Below are 20,419 nucleotides of genomic sequence, written 5' to 3'. Positions count from 1 at the left end.
TCCACATAAAAGGCTAAAACTCGAGAAACATCAACTCCAAATCCAGATGTTATATTAGTGTAGTGTGCAAAATACAAACAATTAAGAAATTGCTGATAGCTAGAATAACTCGAACATACGCTTTAGTGAGCTCTTACCTGAAATAGAAAGCAGTTGTGATTATAATCAGGACAAAGATGCAGACAATCAGTGAGATCAATAGGCCTAATCGGTGGATATCGCCCTCAAACAGTCCACCTGTTTGCAAAGAAAAGGTTATGTGAGAAAGTAGCAAAACAAAAACATATGCCATTGGGCTTTGATTATGGACATCACTAAAGGTTTGAGAGTTAGTTTGATACTAGTTGCAAGATACTTTTGTCTGTGGATAGAAGTATAGGTAAGAATACATTCTATTAAGGAATATGTTAAGAAAGTAAATATTTTATTTATGAAGGCAGTATGTAGTGTAATGATAACATTTTCTTTGAATGAAACATGCATAATTTTTGCAGGTATAATAGAACATTACACATATTAGAATCGGGGCATTCAGTCACAGAGTCACAGTACACTCTTTGGTCGAACCAGTCCATGCTAAACATAATCCCATACTCAACAAGCCCCACCTTCCTGGTCCTGGTTTAAATCTGTCCAAACCTTTCCTACTCATGTACTTATACAAATGTCTTTTAAACATTGTAATTGTGCCCACAAGTGGTGCTCCACATGCTAAACTCCCTCGGAGTAAAAAAATTTGCCCCTCCATGTCTTTCGTAAATCTCTCTCCTCTCACCTTAAAAACGTGCTCCCAGTCTTGAACCCCCCCCCCCCCCCCCCGCCCCCCCTCTCGGGAAAAGACAACTACCATGAACCCTATCTATACCCTCACGATTTTATAAATTTATCTATAAGGTCACCTTGCAACCTCCTATGCTCCAGTGAAAAAAGTCTCAGCCTGTCCAGCTTTTATTTATAACTTAAACATTCCATACCTGGCAACATCCAAGTAAATCTCTTCTGAATCCTCTCCAGCTTGACAATAGCCTTCCTGTATCTGGGCGACCAGAACTGGACATACTACTCCAGAAGAGGCCTCACTAATGTCCTGTACAACCTCAACATGATTTTCCAACTCCTATACTCAAAGGACTGAGCATGCTAAATGTCTTTCAGAGTCAGAGCACAGAAACAGACATTGCAAGTCCAACCAATTCATGCCGGCCATAATTCCAAACTAAACTAGTCCTTTTGCCCATATCCTTCCAAATATTTCTTATTCATGTATGTATCTAAATGTCTTTTAAATGTTGTAACTGCACCTGCATCTACCACTTCCTCTAGAATTTCATTCCACATAAAACTGTGTAAAAACAAAAGTTGCCCCCATGTCTTTTTAAAATCTTTCTCCTCACAACTTAAAAATATGTCCTCTAGTCTTGAAATCCCCACTCTAGGGAAAAGACACTTACCATTCACCGTATCTATACCCCTCATTATTTTATAAATGTCTATAAAACCATCTCTCAATCTCCTACTCTCCAGTGAAAGAAATCTTAATCTATACAGCCTTTCTTTATAACTCAAACTCTCCATTCCCAGCAACACCCTTGTAAATTTCCTCTGAACATTCTCCAGCTTAATAATACCATTCCAATAACAGGGAGATCAAAACTGGACATAGACTCCAGAAGAGGCCTCACCAACGTCCTGTCCTGCAGAACTTCAACATAACATCTCAATTCCTATATTCAGTTGCTTCAGTAAAATTTGTAATATTTCCAAAGTCTTGCATTTCAACTTAATGCATTAGAAGTTCTGATATAGAGATTTAATGGAAAATGACTATGTAAACCTCTATAGCCTTAATGACATCATCCTACACTAATGCTGTGGAGTCAGTTTTGGCACCTGCCAGCTCAACTATAGAGAAATCTCTACACTGGAACCAATTCTACTTCCCTACAATTGCCTATTAGATTCTGCAGTTTAACGATGAACAATGATAGGAAATTGAATTATTAGATAATAAAAGATAGGTTTTACACAATGAGACTAATTACATTCATTGGCTTGGTACAATTATCTCCATTTCTAATAATACCACAACTGAAGGTTACTTGTGGTTGCAATTCTCCATCTACAATACAATTGGCAAATGGCTAGCATTAGATGATTTTGTATAAAGATTTATTTGCAATATAATTCCAAAGTATTAATCAAAGTAAACAGATAGAGAAATAATAAACTTACTGCAGACCACATTATCCTCAACTTTACTCATCACATGACTACAAATTCTCTCATTATGTTTCAGAAAAATTCTGCACTTAGCCCATGTCATAGATGGTCACAATGTTCAAACACTGAAAAGATAAACTGATTCACAGTAGTAGAAATTAACCCAACACCATTGCAATTCATGTGCATAATATTTCAGCTGGGTTCAGTGTATGACAAAGTTTATATAAGGCACAGTCACCCTGATCAAAGAATCAGTGCATGCAGGGTGTCAACTTCTCTAGGGAAAAGGTGGAGAAATTGAAACTGTCAAGTTATCAATCAACAACTAACACAAGATATCAGGAAAAAAGTTTCAAAAGATAATTATCAATGACATGTTCTAACTTGGTTGCAAAAATGTACATTTTTCCCATTGAAATATCACACTTCCATATTTTGTTTAGAGACATGAAAGTTCAGACAACCAAAAACTCCAAGCTCTATCTATTGCTTACCAGAATCAGAAATTGGAGTAAGTGTTGGGTGCAAATCTTTATTGCAGAAGTCGGTGTTACAGCATTCGATAGTTCTCCGTTTTCTCACTTTCGTTGAATCCTATGAGGGGAAAACAAAGACCGAGATCAGTGATTTTCAGGATTCCAAATCTAGGCTCTATCTTAATAAATAGCTGGCTGGTTCACATATTTTTTGCATAAAATCAAGATTTCACCAGTTACATTAAATCCTGTTACATAGAGATGTACAGTATGGAAACAGGCCCTTTCATCCAACTTGTCCATGCTGACCCTACTTAAATCTAGTCCCATTTACCAACATTTGGCCCCATCCCTCTAAACCCGACCTATTCACCCACCCATCCAGATCCCTTTTCAATGTTGCAACTGTAATAGCCTCCACCACTTCCTCTGGCAGCTCATTCCAAACTGCCTCCTTCTGCATGAAAACATTGCCCCTTTAGGTCCCTTTTAAATATTTCCCCTCTTACCTTAAACCTATGTCCCACCCCAGGGAAAAGACATTGGCTATTCACCCTATCTATGCCCCTCATAATTTTATACACTTCTATAAGGACACTCCTCAACCTCCGATGCTCCAGGGAAAATAGCTTCATGTTATTCAGCCTCTCCTTATAACTCAAACCCTTCAACCCTGGCAACATGCTCATAAATCTTTTCTGAACCGTTTCAAGTTTCATAACATCCTTCCTATAGTAGGGAGACCAGAACTGTACACATCTTTCAAGAATGCAGGGTTTTCAGCAAAAATCTCTCTCTTCCTTCTTCAGATTAATTTCAAAGTTAAAAACATGTTGGTATGGTTATTAAGTTTGCAGATGACACCAAAATTGGAGGACAGCGAAGTTGGTTGCCTCAGAGTACAACAGGACCTTGATCAGATGGGCCAATGGGCTGAGGAGTCACAGATGGGAGTTTAATTGAGATGAATGTCTTTCATCTAATTAAGACAATGCAGCATTGTCTTTCCCATTGCCATGGGAAAAGGTGTCTGGCTATCCACTTGATCTATACCTCTCAATGTCTTGGACATCTATCAAGCCACCACTCATCCTTCTTCACTCCAATGAGAAAGCCCTAGCTCCCTTAACGTTTCTTCATAAGACATGCTCTCCAGTCCAGGGAGGATCCTGGTAAATCTCCAATGTATCATCTCTAAAGCTTCCACATCTTTCCTATAATGTGGAAACCAGAACTGAACATAATATTCCAAATGTGGTCTAACCAGGACTCTATAGAGCTGCAGCATAACCTTTCTTGTGAAGATTGTAGCTCAGGTTGTGGTTCAGGTTGTGAGTTTGCTTGCTGAGCTGCAAGATTTGTTCTCAGGCATTTCATCACCATGCTAGGTAACATGATCAGTGAGCCTCCGTTAAAGCGCTGATGTTCTGTCCGGCTTTCTAATTGTGTCTTTCTCTGTTGTACTGGGTGATATCACTTCCAATTCTTTTCCTGATAGGGTGGTAAATAGGGTCAAAATTGATTTGCTTGTTGATGGAGTTCCGTGTCCTTGGTACATCTAGTAGTGAGGTCAGTGTTTCTTTGCCAGGGTAATTACAGCATCACTGAAGAAACTCCACAAGACAGGTGAAATTAACAAAACAAACCTTCAAAGAATGAAACCTGAAGGATCCAACACAACCTGTTTCCACGGATTACCAGAAGGTATACAAACCAGGAGGCCCCCCCCCCCAGACAACAGTCTCATTTACCGGCACACCGACATACAGACGAGCGAAGGAACTTAAATGCAGACTGAAATACCTGGTAGAAGACTCATGCCACTCCATCCACTCCACCCATACACCAAGGTGGAGGATGATGAGGTCATGGCTTTCTTCGACATGACGGCCCTATTCACATCAACAGACATCACCCTGGTCAAAGAAACACTGGCTACACTACTAGACATACCAAGGTCACAAATACCAGATAGCATCCACTCCATCAGCAAAGACAGCATCCTCAAACTAGTAGACCTCTGCCTCATAACCCACTTCACCTTCAATGACAAAACCTACAAACAAATCAACAGATCACCAATATCAGGATTCTTGGCAGAAGCAGTAATGCAGAGATTGGAACGAGCAGCCCTTCCCATGATCCAGCCCAAACTCTGGATCCACTATGTGGATGACACCTTTGTCATCATGGACTGGAACAAATTAGAAAAAAACTCACGAACACAAACAACATTCTTACTGGTATAAAGTTCACAAAAGTGTAGGAAAATAACACAGATTCCCCTCCTTAGATTCTTAGTAGAATGAAAAACCAATGGAGAGCTGCAGAACAGCATCCACAGGAAAGCGACACGCACAGACCAGTTACTCAACTACAGGAGCAATCATACCAACACCCACAAACTGAGCTGCATCAGGATTATTTAAACAAGCCACAACACATTGCAGCACCCAGGAACCACGAGATGGTGAAGAAAAACACCCACACAATATATTCAAGAACAATGGGTACCTGATAAACACAGTCTGCCGCTTCTTACACAACAAACCTAAACAAGAAGACACAATGCGTCCAGAGACTCTAATCACACAACCATACATTAAAGACATCTCAGAGATGGTGATCAGACTACTCCGGCCCCTTGACATCATGGTAGCCCACAAACTTACCAACGCACTGAAACAGCTCTTGATGAATCTAACCAACAACCAGCAGAACAAACGTCACATACAAAACACCCTGCAATAAACATTTAATCGGATAGACAGGCAGGAAACTTGCGATCAGGATATACGGGCACCAACTAGCCACCAAAGGTCACGACCAACTATCACGAGTATCCTTACACACAAATGATGAGGGACACCAGTTTGACTGGGACAATATATCCACCCTGGGACAGGCTAAACAAAGACACAAGAATTTCTAGAGTCCTGGCATTCGAACCGGAACTTCATCAACAAGCACATCGATTTGGACCCCATTTGCCAACCTCTCAGAAAAAGAACCGGAAGTGATATCACCTACTACAACAGATCAAGACACACAAATAGAAAGCGGGACAGAACACCAGCGCTTCAGTGGAGGCTCACTGATGTTACCTAGCATGGAGACAAAATGTCTGAGAACAAATCTTTCACCTCAGCGAGCAAACTTACAATCTGCAGCATAATCTTGTGGCTCTTCAACTCAGTCCCCGTACTAATGAAAACCAACACACCATACGCCTTCTTAACAACCTTATCAACTTGGGTAGCAACTTTGAGGAATCTATGGACATGGATCCCAAGATTCTGCTGTTCCTCCACACTGCCAAGAATCCTGCCTTTAACCGTGTAATCTGCACTCAAATGTGACTGTCCAAAGTGAATCACTTCACACTTTTCCTGGTTGAACTCCATCTGCCACTTATCAGCCCAGTTCTGAATCCTATCAATGTCCTGTTGTAATCTACAATAGCCCTCCAGGCTGTCCACAACTCCACCATTCTTCGTGTCATCAACAAACTTACTAACTCACCCTTCCACTTCCTCATCCAAGTCATTTATAAAAATCACAAAGAACAGCGGTCCCAGAACAGAACCCTGTGGAGCACCACTAGTCACCGAGCTCCAGACTGAATACTTTCCATCTACCACTACCCTCTGTCTTCTATGGGCCAGCCAATTCTGTATCCAGACAGCCAGATTTCCCTGTATCCTATGCCTTCTTAATTTCAGAATGAACCTACCATGGGGAACCTTATCAAATGCCTTGGGGCGGCACTGCATTCAGTGCCTCACAGCATCAGGGACCCAGATTCGATTCCAGCCTTGGACGACTGCACATTCTCCCATGACTGCGTAGGTTTCCTCTGGGTGCTCCGGTTTCCTCCCACAATCTAACTGCCGACGTGACATCCGCTGCCTCAATTTCTCAACCCCCCCCCCTCTCCCACTCCAATCTCAACCCTTTTGAATGTGCAGCGTCCCACTCTCTCTCCACCAATCCCCAGTTCACCATCAAACCCGCTGACAAAGGTGGGGTGGTGTCAGTCTGGAGGACAGACCTCTACGTTGCACAGGTTGAATACCATTCTCCGACACTATGTCCTATCTCCCCCTTCACCACGACCCCAACATGGCCCATCAGGCCAAAATCACACGCACTGTCTGGGATCTTTTTGCGTCTGATATCTCCGCTCCACTGCCTCCAACCTCATAGTCCCCCAGCCCCACAGTGCCCAGTTCTACCTGGTCCCAGAGAGCCACAACTCCAACTACCTCGACTGACCCATCGTCTCTGCATGCTCCTACCTCACTTGTTTTTTCCTATCTCAACTTGATCCTCTCCCTCTTGGTTCAGACACTTCCCACCTATATCTGTGACACTAACCAATAACCAGCACTTTATCTTCACTATGGACATACAGTCTTTTTCTCATGTCCATAAGGATGGTCTTCAGCTTCTTCCTCTCCAACTGACCCATCCAGTCCCACTCTACCAATACCCTCCTCCACCTCACCGAACTAGTCCTCATCCTTAACTTTTCCTTCAACTCTTCTCATTTCCTCCAAATCCAGGGGTTGGCCATGGACACTCGGATGGGCTGTAAACAATGCCTGTCTCTTTGTCGGCTATGTCGAACAGTCCCTGTTCAGTAACTGCATAGGCACTGTGTCCCAACTCTTCCGCCAGGCTGAACTAGAGCATTGACTTTGCCCACAACTTCACCCAGCTCTTAAATTCCCTTGGTCTATCTTGGACAGCTCCCGCCCCTTTCTTGACCTCTTTGTTTCCATTTCTGGTGACAGTAAACAGACAAACATTTGCTATAAACCCACAGATTCCCATAACTACCTGGATTATACCTCCTCCTATGCAGTATCCTGCAAGAACTCCATACTGTTTACCCAATTCCTCTATCACCATCACATCTGCTCGGATGAGGAGACATTCCATTCCCAAGCATCTCAGATGTTTAACTATTTTGAAAGACATGCTTTCTCTCCGTCATCCACACAGCCTTCAACTCACCTCCTCCATTCCTTGTTCCACTTCTCTAAACCCCCTGCTTCCAAATGTATTAAAGACAGCCCCCCCCCCCCCCTGTCCTCACCTACCATCCCACCAATCTCCCCATCAAACCATCCTTAAACATTTCTGCCAACTCCAACTAGATCCCACCACCAAAAACATCTTTCTCTCACCACCCCTCTCTGCCTTCCGTAAAGATTGTTCCCTTTTTGATCCTTGGTTTGTGTTACTCTCCCCACCAACCACCCCGAACCCCCTGGTACTTCCACCTGCAACCGTAAAGGATGCAAAATCTGCCAGCATATCACCCCCAACTCACCTCCGTCCATGGCCCCCAACAGTTGTTCCTGGTGAGACAGAGGTTCACCTGCCTCTCCTCCAACCTAGTTCACTGTATCTGGTGCTCCAGGACTTCCCTACATTGGTGAGACCAATGTAAACTCAGGGCACGTTTCGCCGAGTACCTCAGCCGGGCCCGCAGGGGCCAACCTGACCTCCCAGTTACCGCCCATTTAAATTCCCCATCCCATTCCCTTTCTGACATGATCATCCTTGGCCTCCTCCATTGTCACAGTGAATCAGAACATAAATTGGAGGAACCACACTTCATCTTCAGCCTGGGGAGCCTATAGCCCCGAGGGCTCAACGTTGATTTCTTCAATTTCAAATAGTCCCTCTTCCCATCCCCTGACTCCTTTTTCAGCCCCTCCTCCTCCCTTCCTCTGGCTGATCCGTCCTTCCAGCTACCAACCAGGTCGTATCCTCTACCTATGTTCATCTATCGTTACCTCACCACTCAGTCCGTCTCCCCACAAAAAACCCTACCCCCACTCATATCTGCAGCTCCCCTTACACCACCCACACCCCCCGGTCCTGAAGAAGGGTTACACCTGGAACATTGACTTCTCCACCTCCTGATGCTGCCTGGCTTGTGTTGTCTCAAGGCCTTTCAACAGTAATTACTAGACCAACAAGCTCTTCCACCAACAGAACAAGGGCAGCAGGTATATGGGAACACAAGTTTCCATTCCAAGTTACACAATGACCCTGAGGTAGAAATCTATAATTTTTCCTTAACAATTGCTGTGTCGCAATCCTGGAACCCCCTTCCTTTCAACATTTTCTGGAATGATTCAAGAAGGCAGCTCACTAACACTTTTTCAAGGTCAACTGGGGATACAAAAAACTTCTCAGCAATGGCCAAATCACATGAACAAAAACAGTATGGCAATTCATGATATTCAATGTTAAAATACAAGGTTAATCCATAGTATAATGCATCAAGAGAGCTGAAAATCCTGACTTTACAATGTTAATTTTACCTTGCATTGGAAATCTGCTCCTTCTAACCTCATGCAGCCAGAGCCAAGTGTAATTTCTCCATTTTCATCTTCTTCAATAATGGCAAAACAATTTCCATTTGTTCTAAATTATTAAAAAAAAATTAATACTTTATGCATGATATTAATCAAGCAGTTTGAGATAATGACAGCAAGAGAGCTAGAAAGCAGTTTAAAGTCCTAGCTGGTAGTACAAGAAAGGAGAATGTTTACTGTTACAAGGTCTGTGACAAGGAAGAAAACATGTGCAAGGAACCCTAGTAAAATACTACTGAGCTCATTTTTGATCAGCATAGTTTGTTACCTATGGCATAAAACTCCATAGCATGCAAAGAACGCAATCTAATGAAGAAATGATACTATACTTGTCAGTTATAGGCTTTTCCATGTAATACAAAAATTACATTCAAGCCAAGTAATAGAGTTCAATAGCACAGAAAATGCCTTTTGGCTTATCACATGCATCCTGGTCAAAAACAACTACCTAACTGTTCCAATCCGAACTTGTGAATTTTCCTCAAGTATTTTTGAACTAAAAAGTAAGACATTTATTTCAACCATAAAGATATTCACTTTTAAAGATACTCAGTGGGTAAGCCACATTTAATTATTCAAATTGTCAATCATACTCACCATTCTCCTTTGTTGTTAAGATTAGGCAATTGTGATGTTAGTTAATCACATAAACAGCCTCAGTCAATTGTTTGTTAACATGACATTATTTCACAGTGATAGTGGGTAAAATTTACAGTTTGACTCCTTGCGACATACTCAAACAGCTACAGGTAAACGAAAAATCAGACATACCCCATACCACCCATAGCATAATACACAGGAGTAGTTATGATTTTAATCATTAACATATGGTGAATTTTAGCAAGCAAAGATGCACCAGTGTTATAACCGTCAAACTCAAAAAAACCTTTCATTTAAATAGTACCTTAAATATAGTAACTGTCCAATCACAGAATGGATATCAAGCAATAAAATAGGAAGAGTAGCTCAAGATATGATGAAACAGAAATATTTTGAGGAAGATTTCAAAAGTGATGACAGACATAGCAAGAAAGACAACTTATTGAGATGACTACAGATTTTACAGGCCTAGCAGCGAAAGTTCTGTTCCCAATAGTCAAATGAAAGATGGCCAGAATGAAAACAGAGTATTTACACCATGAAGTTTAAATAGAAAGTGGGAGTTATGGAATGAATTTTACATGTATATCCAAGCCTCTGCTTGAATACATACAATGGCGAGTTTGCTATTCTTGGAACACTGACTGAAACTATCGGCAATCCTAACTTCCAAAACAGAAGCACGAGCAAGAGTGAAGGATATAAACTAGATTGACTTAAAGTTAAAAATATCAGATGCCATCTTGCATTAGTAAAATTAAATTCACTGCCACAAGACAACATTACCACATAATAATGAAATACCTGCCTCATAAAAAGGCCATGGGGTGGCACAGTGACTCAGCCGTTAGCACTGCTGCCTCACAGCGCCAGGGACCCAGGTTCAATTCCCACCTCGGGTGAGTGTGTGTGTGGGGAGCTTACACATTCTCCCTGTGTCTGCATGGGTTTTCTTTGGGTGCTCCAGTTTCCTCCCACAATCTAAAGATGTGCAGATCAGGTGAACGGGCCATGCTAAATTGCCCATTGTATTAGGTGCTTTGGCATGAGTACATATAGGGTAGGGGAATGGGTTTGGGTGGGTTACCCTTCCATAATGTAGGGAATCTAATCTAATCTAAGACTGGCAAGTGACAGCAGAAACAATAAAAAACACTTATTGATGTTATCTTCTGAGGTAAGAGGACATTTTCAGTTCAGTAAAGATGTGCCAAGGAACCACAAACCAGAGTTACACAAATCGTTAAAGTATGCAATTGTCACGAGTGTACCTTTGAGATAAAAGCATAATTGCTCCACTGTCTTTGCTAGACTGATACACCACAACGTTTTATTATCCTTTCAGCAAGAGGGAAGACATTCTAACACTTTTGAATGTGGAAGCACTGCAGGTAGAACTGATGGACTGTAATGCTTTAATTTCATTGTCATGTCAAGACAAGACAGCAATATAAAGCAAAAGAATAAAACTCTAAAAGGTGCAAAATTTGTATAGAATATTAATACACTTCACAAATATATCTTTATGACTAATTCATACTACATCTTTATATCAGTACACCTTTCTGTCACATTTGATGAACAGTGCAATACTCACTTGCATGTATTGTTTGCTTCTTCAGTTGCACAGTGACCAGAGCAGTAACAATTAAGTCTTGGCTCTGCATCTTCGGGTGCAACTGTAGCACCATTGGTCTTCATGCCTGTTCCCATAAGCATGCTATCTGGATTCTGACCTTTTTAAAAAGAAAGCATGAAAATGGTCATAAGGGAATACTGTGAAGATTAAACATGGATTATACACAGCAGGCACAGATTATACACATATTTACACCTACACTCATGCCATGCCATGTTTATCCTTCTGTTAAGAAAGTAGCTTAAGAAAGTCTTCATTGTTCCTATGTCATCATGATATATAGGAATATTTCCCTCCATATGTGGTGCTAAATAAATGGATACTTTTTTCTTATCAATGAAAAAAGGCTCAATGCCACTTGCATTTCATGTAACTGCACCACTTATATCCTAGTTTCAAGTATTGCTAGTTACACGTTTGTCACTACTAGTAGGTTGTAAGTTGAGGGCAGCTCACAAAAAAACATGATCAATAACAGTAAACTACAAAGATTGATGTTGTACTATCCTATATTAAATTAATAAACAAAATAAGCCACTGACAACAAGATTGAAGACATGGGGCAAATTCTTGGCAAGTTGGGAAACTGCATTGTCAACAGAAGAAAATTATCATGAAAGTTGGTAAATATGTTTTTGTAAAAACCCAAATTGGAAACTCCTCTTCTAATCTGGTTTATAGGATGCAGTTCTGCATACTGTAGCTAACTCTTAAAGTACTCACAGTAATTAGGAATAGGCAACAAATGTTGCCTCTGTCATACAGAGAACAAATATGTAGGAGAACTGAGTGGTAAGAATGGAAAGCATTAACCTTTCTCCTAATTCTGAATATTAGCTCATTATTCTTGTGTTTAAGAATATTTAAGACATCAATAACTAGAGTTTGAAAGTACTCAAAGCAACTTTCGTAATATTATATACTAATAAAGACAAGCAGGAATATCTACAATGAAATTAATATCTTTACTTCTACAGACCTTCTTTAAATACAGGTAGTTCTCCCAGAATGCCATAGTTATGCTCCAGTGATACCTCACTTAATAGAAAATAGCTTAATATAAATAATGGGGCCTATGGGAAAAGTGATGCTAGAGGCAGACCAGCAAAAAAAAGTCACTCATGATCCCTCAAAAATCACCCAAACGTCTAACACAAAGTAGAGCACAGCCTGGATTAAGGTATAAATCATATTTATCAATGAAAGAAAAGTAAACTTAAGACAATACATGTAAAAAATATTGTTAATGCAGGGACAGATGGTCATCATGGTGCATAAGATAGACATTTCTGTTAAGCGAGCTACATCATATATTCTCTCCATACGCTCAAAATATATTACAGTATCTATCTTCCAGTGTTATAGCCTTTCTTTTGCATTCACCACCCTCGGTTTTAACACCAGCACGCTTCTTGCTAACATTCTTGTCACCATACCCCTCTACTCTTTTCCAAAAAATTGATGGTAGTGCACCTTTCACAGGAAACTGCTCAATGTATCGCTTTCAGAAAGCTGCTCTCTGTACAGTACCTCTCACAGAAAGCTGCTCTGGTGGTAGCTGACATCGGCACATGCGCAGACTGGCATAAAGACAGACCCTGACGTTTGGTGCATTATGAGTGACATTATGAGCAAATCACACTGGTGGAATGCGCGTTATCTAAGAACGACCTGTACAATATTTCTGGACAGCCAAGCCATCTCACTTGGTAGTTAGAGTCATAGAGATGTACAGCATGGAAACAGACCCTTCGGTCCAATCCGTCCATGCCAACCAGATATCCCAGCCCATCTAATCTCACCTGCCAGCATCTGGCCCATATCCCTCCAAACCCTTCCTATTCATATACCCATTCAAATGTCTCTTAAATGTTGCAATTGTACCAGCCTCCACCACTTCCTTTGGCAGCTCATTCCATAGGAGAAAGTGAGGACTGCAGATGCTGGAGGTCAGAGCTGAAAATGTGTTGCTGGAAAAGCGTAGCAGGTCAGGCAGCATCCAAGAAGCGGGAGAATCGACGTTTCGGGCATGAGCCCTTCTTCGGGCTCATGCCCGAAACATCGATTCTCCCGCTCCTTGGATGCTGCCTGACCTGATGCACTTTTCCAGCAACACATCTTCAGCTCATTCCATACCTGCACCACCGTGCATGAAAAATTTGCCCCATAGGCCTCTTTTATATCTTTCCCCTCTCACCCTAAAGCTATGCCCTCTAGTTTTGGACTCCCTGACCCCAGGGAAAAAGGCTTTGCCTATTTACCCTATCCATGCCCCTCATAATTTTGTAAACCTCTAAAAGGTTACCCCTCAGCCTCCGAAAGTCCAGGGAAAACAGCCCCCGCTTGTTCAGCCTCTCCCTGTAGTTCAGATCCTCCAATCCTGGTAACATCCTTGTAAATCTTTTCTGAACCCTTTCAAGTTTCACAACATCTTTCTGATAGGAACGAGACCAGAATTGCACGCAATATTCCAGCAGTGACCTACCCAATGTCCTGTACAACCGCAACATGACCTCCCAACTCCTGTATTCAATACTCTAACCAATAAAGGAAAGCATACCAAACGCCTTCTTCACTATCCTATCTACCTGCGACTCCACTTTCAAGGAGCTATGAACCTGCACTCCAAGGTCTCTTTGTTCAGCAACACTCCCTAGGACCTTACCATTAAGTGTATAAGTCCTGTTAAGATTTGTTTTCCCAAATGCAGTACCTTGCATTTATCTGAATTAAACTCCATCTGCCACTTCTCTGCCCGTTGGCCCATCTGGTCAAGATTCTGTTGTAATCTGAGGTAACCCTCTTCGATATCCACTACACCTCCAATTTTGGTGTCATTTGCAAACTTACTAACTGTACCTCTTATGCTCGCATCCAAATCATTTATGTAAATGACAAATAATGGAACTCAATTACTGGGTCCTGCTTTTAAGCTCGATACTGGATGATGATTTTATTTCTGGATAGCCATTCATCAAATACTTCAACAGAATCAAAACTTCTCAGCTAGCTAAAACTCTAACTGCCCTTTTGTAAAAATACATTTTCAGCTCTGATCTCCAGCATCTGCAGTCCTCACTTTCTCCTTTTGTAAAAACAGTCTAGGTACATAAGCACTACTTCCATCTGAAGTCTGGTCTTATGATTTATTTAAAACTCTACAATATGAAGCTATGAAAATTGACTTGGCATACTTTTCTTCTGAGTTTAAAAGGCAGGCTTAAATCTCATGGGCTCAACATGATTTGAGGAATATTTACTGAATTTCATTCAAATTTGTCTGTTATAAAAGCTACATAAAATTGTCGGTATGTCAGAAGGATTTAGAAATGTGCATTGGGTCTTCCTATGTTCTGATTGCAACAGATTGGTGTCAGCAGCTGGAACCAACACATTGCTTCTGAGATATGGGATAATACTTGCATCAACACTATGTAAAAGTTTACACGTAGCAATAAAATACAATTTTTCAACAGAAAAGGTAAAAACACCATTTCCTGAAGATTTGAAACTACTGCGTGAAGTTTATAAATTGCACATGTGTAGTTTTGGGAGGCAGGATAAGGCCAATCGTGAACTAAATACTTCCTTTGATTGTTATAACAGAATCATTTTAAAATGATTACTTCCTGGAGAGATCTCAGTCATAATCAGAGATTAAGAAAATTCTAGGCTTTTTACACATTTAGTTATTTCATAAGACATGGGTATTGTAGGCAAAGCCAACATTTAAAACCCATCCTTAATTACCTCTGAGATGGCATTTGAAATCTATTATAGTACTGGGGTTAAGTGGCTCGATCCATCTCTACTTCGGAGATGTCAACAGGATAAAACTTTAAAACAGCAATTCAAAATCAAAATACAGTAGATGCTTTAAATATGAGATAAGAAAAAACAAAATGCTGAATGAATTCACTGAGTCAGGGAGCAGCTATGGAAAGAAACTAAATAAAAATTTCAGGCATAGCAGATTTCCTTCCCTAAAGGATGTGAATAAACCTGATGAATTTGTACAACCAATTTATGATATTGGTCATGGACACAACAGATTAGGAATTGCATTCTAGATGTATTAAATTAATTAAAATCCCAAATGAAAATGAATAAAAATCCCAGTGGTGAGATCTGAATACATGCCCACAAAGAATTAGCCTAGGCCCCTGCGGTGAAATCATCCCGAAACCACCATCTCACATAATTCCCTTCCTAAACCTTTCCTCTCCGCCAATCTTAAAACCTAGCTCACTGACCAAACATTGTTCATTTGATATACCATCATCATCATCATCTGTGGCTTGGTGTCATACTTGCTTTATATGGCTTCTGTTAAATGCCTTGGGATGTTTCAATATGTTGTTACCAAAATTAATGTGCCGTCATGCCTGTTAAAGAATTTTGCTTGAATCTCCTGTCAGTGCAGACTAGACTGCCTGGACATGCAGTAAATGAAAGACATTGCAGAAAGGTTGAATAAAACTTTTATTAATACTATAATGAATCTGGACCAACTAGGGACAGACATAAGTAGCTTCGCCATATATTCCATCCGGTTCACCTATCAAAAATGATTCATTTATTTTAAGCTTCAAGGCTTGATTGAAGTTTCGATCTGCTTCCTGGACTACACCATGACCATTTCTCATGCTACTAAATTCCTTTTAGTAAGCATTTTTTTTTTACTGTTTTGCATTCAACTAGCATACTGGGATTTTACTTTTAACTTCTAACTATGTTGAAAAATTCCACCGAACCGTTAATGTTAAAACTTGAACTACTTCAAGATTAGGTCTATTTATTTGTAAACTTGCACAAGCTTGTGGCTAAGAGTGAAGGATTCTCAAGATATAATGGGTTTATTTTGAAAGATGTCACCAGTATAGATCAAAGATATATTACTTACCAGAACTATGAAGAGAAGCAACCTTTTACTGATAACTGTAAAATGTACTGATGTCAGAGGCCAGACTTAAATCTAATGACAAACTAAGCTGAGAGTTTGTGTTAAGTCCTACTAGTTTCCGATCACTATCAAAGTGGAAGACCAGTTGTGTGTCACAAGGATCTAGGTCCACTGCTATTTGTCATTTATATAAATGATTTGAATATAGGAGGCATGGTTAGTAGGTTTGCAGATGACACCAAAATCGGTGGTGCAGTGGACAGTGATATTGATCACACCAGAGTGCAATGAGAGCTTGATCAGATGGGCCAATTGGCCGAGGAGTGGCAGATCGAGTTTAATTTAAATAAACGTGAGGGGTTGCATTTAAGGCAAACCAAGGTAGGACATACACACTTAACGGTAGAGCCATGGGGAGGGTGGCTGAACGAAGAGGCTCTGGCATAGTTCCTTAAAAGTGGAGTTGCAGGTAGACAGGGTGGAACGTGTTTGGCATGCTTACCTTCATTGGTCAGAACACTGAGTATAGGAGTTGGGATGTTATGTTGTGGGTATATAGGACATTGGTGAGGTCACCTTTACAATACACCATTTCAATACCGCATACAATTCTGGTTGCCTTCTATAGTTAAACTTGACAGGGTGCAGAAAAGATTTACAAGGATGTTACCAGGACGGAGGGTTTGAGCTATAGGAAGTCACTGAATTGCCTGGGGCTCTGAAATGATTAGATTACTTACAGTGTGGAAACACGCCCTTCGGCCCAACAAGTCCACACCGACCCGCCGAAGAGCAACCCACCCAGACCCATTCCCCTACATTTACCCCTTCGCCTAACACTACGGGCAATTTAGCATGGCCAATTCACCTAACCTGTACATTTTTGGACTGTGGGAGGAAACTGGAGCACCCGGAGGAAACGCACGCAGACACAGGGAGAATGTGCAAACTCCACACAGACGGGAGGCGGGAATTGAACCTGGGTCTCTGGCGCTGTGAGGCAGCAGTGCTAACCACTGTGCCACCGTACCCCCAATGTTGGAGACTGAGGGATGACCTGAGATAGAGATTTATAAAATCACAAGGTGTATGGATAGGGTGAATAGCCAAGGTCTTTTTCCTCGGGTAGGGAGTGTCCAAAGCTAGAGGACAGTTTAAGGTGAGAGGGAAAAGATTTAATAAGGACCTGAGGAGTAACTTTGTCATGCTGAAGGTGGTGGAACAAGCTGCCAGAGGAAGTGGTGAAGGAGAGTACAATACAACAACATTTAAAAGGCACATGGATGGGTATATGAATAGGAAGGGCTTAGAAGGTATGGGCCAAATGCTGGCAAATGGGACTATGTCACATTGGGATGTCTGGTCGGTACGGATGAGTTGGACCAAAGGGTCTGTTTCCAAGCAGTATGACTTTGTGACTGTAAGACTTTACATTTTATATTTACACTGCATTCTCCATGTGGCAGTAAATTGGTGAAGTGACTCATTGAAGTGCGAAGAATTGGTCAAGTGATCATAATGATTACTAAAATGATTAAACTGTGACCCAAAAATTACAAAGTTATGACAGTAATGGGTTAGGACCCTCACACGTTAGCAAAATGAATTAACTTTTCACAATGCAAACTGCCCTGAACAAAATTTTTTTAATGCAAGAGACGGCTTTGCATTGAGCAATGCTTTCATATACAAAAGAAAATCAGGCACCATTGTCTTGATTAGATCATCTGGTTTACATCTTGTTTGTTTACAAAGCAACAGTGTTCTGAATATACGGTTACAATTTGCCTTTACCTCAGGGAATTTGTGCATATTTATCCAAATTTTGGCTTGCAAAAGCAGACTCATACCATGTTCAAACTTAAGTTTTTATAAAGTAAATAAAGAATGAATTATTTATCATCACACAGGAAGATGATGAATCTTCTGTACTCAACTGACATACCGGAAAGATGCTCAGAATGCTAGGTATACTCCTGAATTGACCGAATAGTCAGACAAATGCCTGGGTGACAGATAATGCTTTTCAGAACTACAAAATCAAATTTCTTCCAAGCTGATATTTAAGCAGAAATGTACTAAATCAATGACAAAAAAAAACATTTAATTTTTTCCAGTAATTTAAACAGCCATAAATTGTCAAGAAGCTTTTAATCTAAATTTTGATGATGTAACTTGGCACTTGTCCCGTGAAATTCTTGTTTTCATTACTGAAAAATGGAATTGAACTTAAGATACAAAGCGTCAACATGAAAAGTGAATGAATTACAAAAAGCAAGATTTCAAGTTCAGCAGGTAATAGAGAAGACATATAGAATATTGGCCTTTATTTCCAAGAGAATAGAATATAAACATAGGGCGGTCTTGCTAAAACTCTAGAATGCACTTGAATGCACATTTGGAATACACAGTTGGTCCCCACATCTATGATAACTGGCACATTGGAAACAGTCCAGAGAAGGATCACGACATTGGTTGTGTGTATGAAGAAATTTTCTTATGAGGTGGTGGGTAGTAGATTGGCTCATTGGAGTTTAGGAGAATAAGACAAGGCATCATTTAAACACACAAGGTTCTTAGGGGACAGGACAGATGCAGAGAGGTTGATTCATGTTGAGTGTGTGCCTAGGACCAGATGGCATTGCCCATTTAAGACAGAGATGATGAGGGCAGTGAATCTATGGAATTCCTTACTGTAGAGGCTGGACAGTTATGTATGTTCATGGCAGAGATACACAGAATTCTAAGTATAAGGAAATTAAGGATTATGGGGATATGTCAGTAAGTGGAATTGAGGATTTTGAGATCAGTTATGATTCATTGAATGGCAGAGTGGACTCAATGGCCTACTTCTGTTCCAAAGTTGAATGGCACAATATTAGTTCACTTAAATGCATTGGCTGGAGTTTCTGGGAGTGATTCAGGAGATACAGCAAAAATTCATCCCAAGGGAAAAGAAGCATGGTACAGGAAAGATGAGGCAACCATGGCTGACAAGGAAAGTCAGGGATAACATTAAAGCAAAAGAGAAAACATATAATGTTGCGAAGGGCAATGGGAAACCAGAGGATTGGGAAGCTTATAAAGACCAACAGAGGGCAACAAAAAAAAAGAAATAAGGAGGAAGAAGTTTAAAGCGTGGGGGTAAGCTATGCAGTAATATACAGGAAGACTGTAAGAGTTTCTTTAGACATATAAAGGGCAAAAGTGGACATTGGATTGCTGGAAAATGACTCTGGAGAAATCCTAGTGGGGAACAAGGAAATAGTTGTGGAACTGAATAATTACTTTGCGTCAGTCCTCATGGTGGAAGAAATGAGTAATACCCCAAAATTCAGAAGAATCGGCCATCACCAAGGAGAGAAAACCTGAATGGCCTGAAGGTGGATAAATTACCTGGACGAGACAAATTACTAAAGAGTTGTAAAGGAGATATAGTGGAGGCTTTAGTGGTGATCTTTCAGGAATTGCTAGAGTCAGAGTGGGTCCCAGGGAACTGGAAAATCATTACCATGGCACTCCTGTTTAAAAAGGGAGTAAAGCAAAAGACAGAAAATTACAGATTGATTAGCCTAACCGCAGTCATGGTTAAGATTTTGGTATCCATCGTAAAAGAAAAAAATTCTGAATACTTCAAAGTGTATGGTAAAATAGGGCAAAGTCAGCATGGGGAGGTCATGCCTGACAAATCTGCTAGAATTCTTTGAGGAAGTAACAAGCAGGTTCGAGCAAGGAGAGCCAATAGATGTTATTTACCTGACCTCAAGAAGGCCTTTGACATGGTGCCACACAGGAGGCTGCTGAGCCAGATGAGGGCCCATGATATTACAAAGTGCTGGCACAGACACAAGACTGGCTATCTGGCAGAAAGCAGATGGTGGGATAAAAGGGTCTTTCTCAGATGGCAGCCAGTGCAAGTGGTGTTCCGCAAGGCTCAGTTTTGGGACCACAACTTTTTACTTTATACATTAATGATCTAGATGATGGAATTGAGGGCATTCTGACTAAGTTTGCAGACAATACAAAGATAGATGGACAGGTAGTATTGAGGAGGCAGGGAGGCTACAGGAGGATTTTGACAGGTTACTCATTTTTTAAAATACAGGTGCCATGGTAGCGATTTTCCAGTCCTCTACATAACCTCCCTGACTCTAGCGATTCCAGAAAGATCACCACTATATCT

At 40.8% G+C, this 20,419-nt stretch overlaps 1 protein-coding gene across 6 annotated transcripts in view; it reads right to left on the bottom strand.

The window, feature by feature from the left end:
- Positions 1-20,419, bottom strand: part of bmpr1aa (bone morphogenetic protein receptor, type IAa) — a 261,621-nt gene that overhangs the window by 27,528 nt on the left and 213,674 nt on the right. For all 6 annotated transcript variants that reach the window (XM_072583060.1, XM_072583059.1, XM_072583062.1 and 3 more), the window contains 4 exons: positions 11,292-11,430; positions 9,041-9,143; positions 2,718-2,817; positions 138-237 (listed from right to left, as the gene is read on the bottom strand). In XM_072583060.1, the coding sequence (XP_072439161.1) occupies positions 138-237; positions 2,718-2,817; positions 9,041-9,143; positions 11,292-11,430 (442 nt within the window). The remainder of the gene's footprint in view (positions 1-137; positions 238-2,717; positions 2,818-9,040; positions 9,144-11,291; positions 11,431-20,419) is intronic.

This window comes from Chiloscyllium punctatum, chromosome 13, assembly GCF_047496795.1.
Source record: "Chiloscyllium punctatum isolate Juve2018m chromosome 13, sChiPun1.3, whole genome shotgun sequence".
Classification (NCBI taxonomy): Eukaryota; Metazoa; Chordata; class Chondrichthyes; order Orectolobiformes; family Hemiscylliidae; genus Chiloscyllium; species Chiloscyllium punctatum.
Note: the sequence above shows the minus strand (reverse complement) of the source record. Positions and strands in the feature narration are given on the sequence as shown.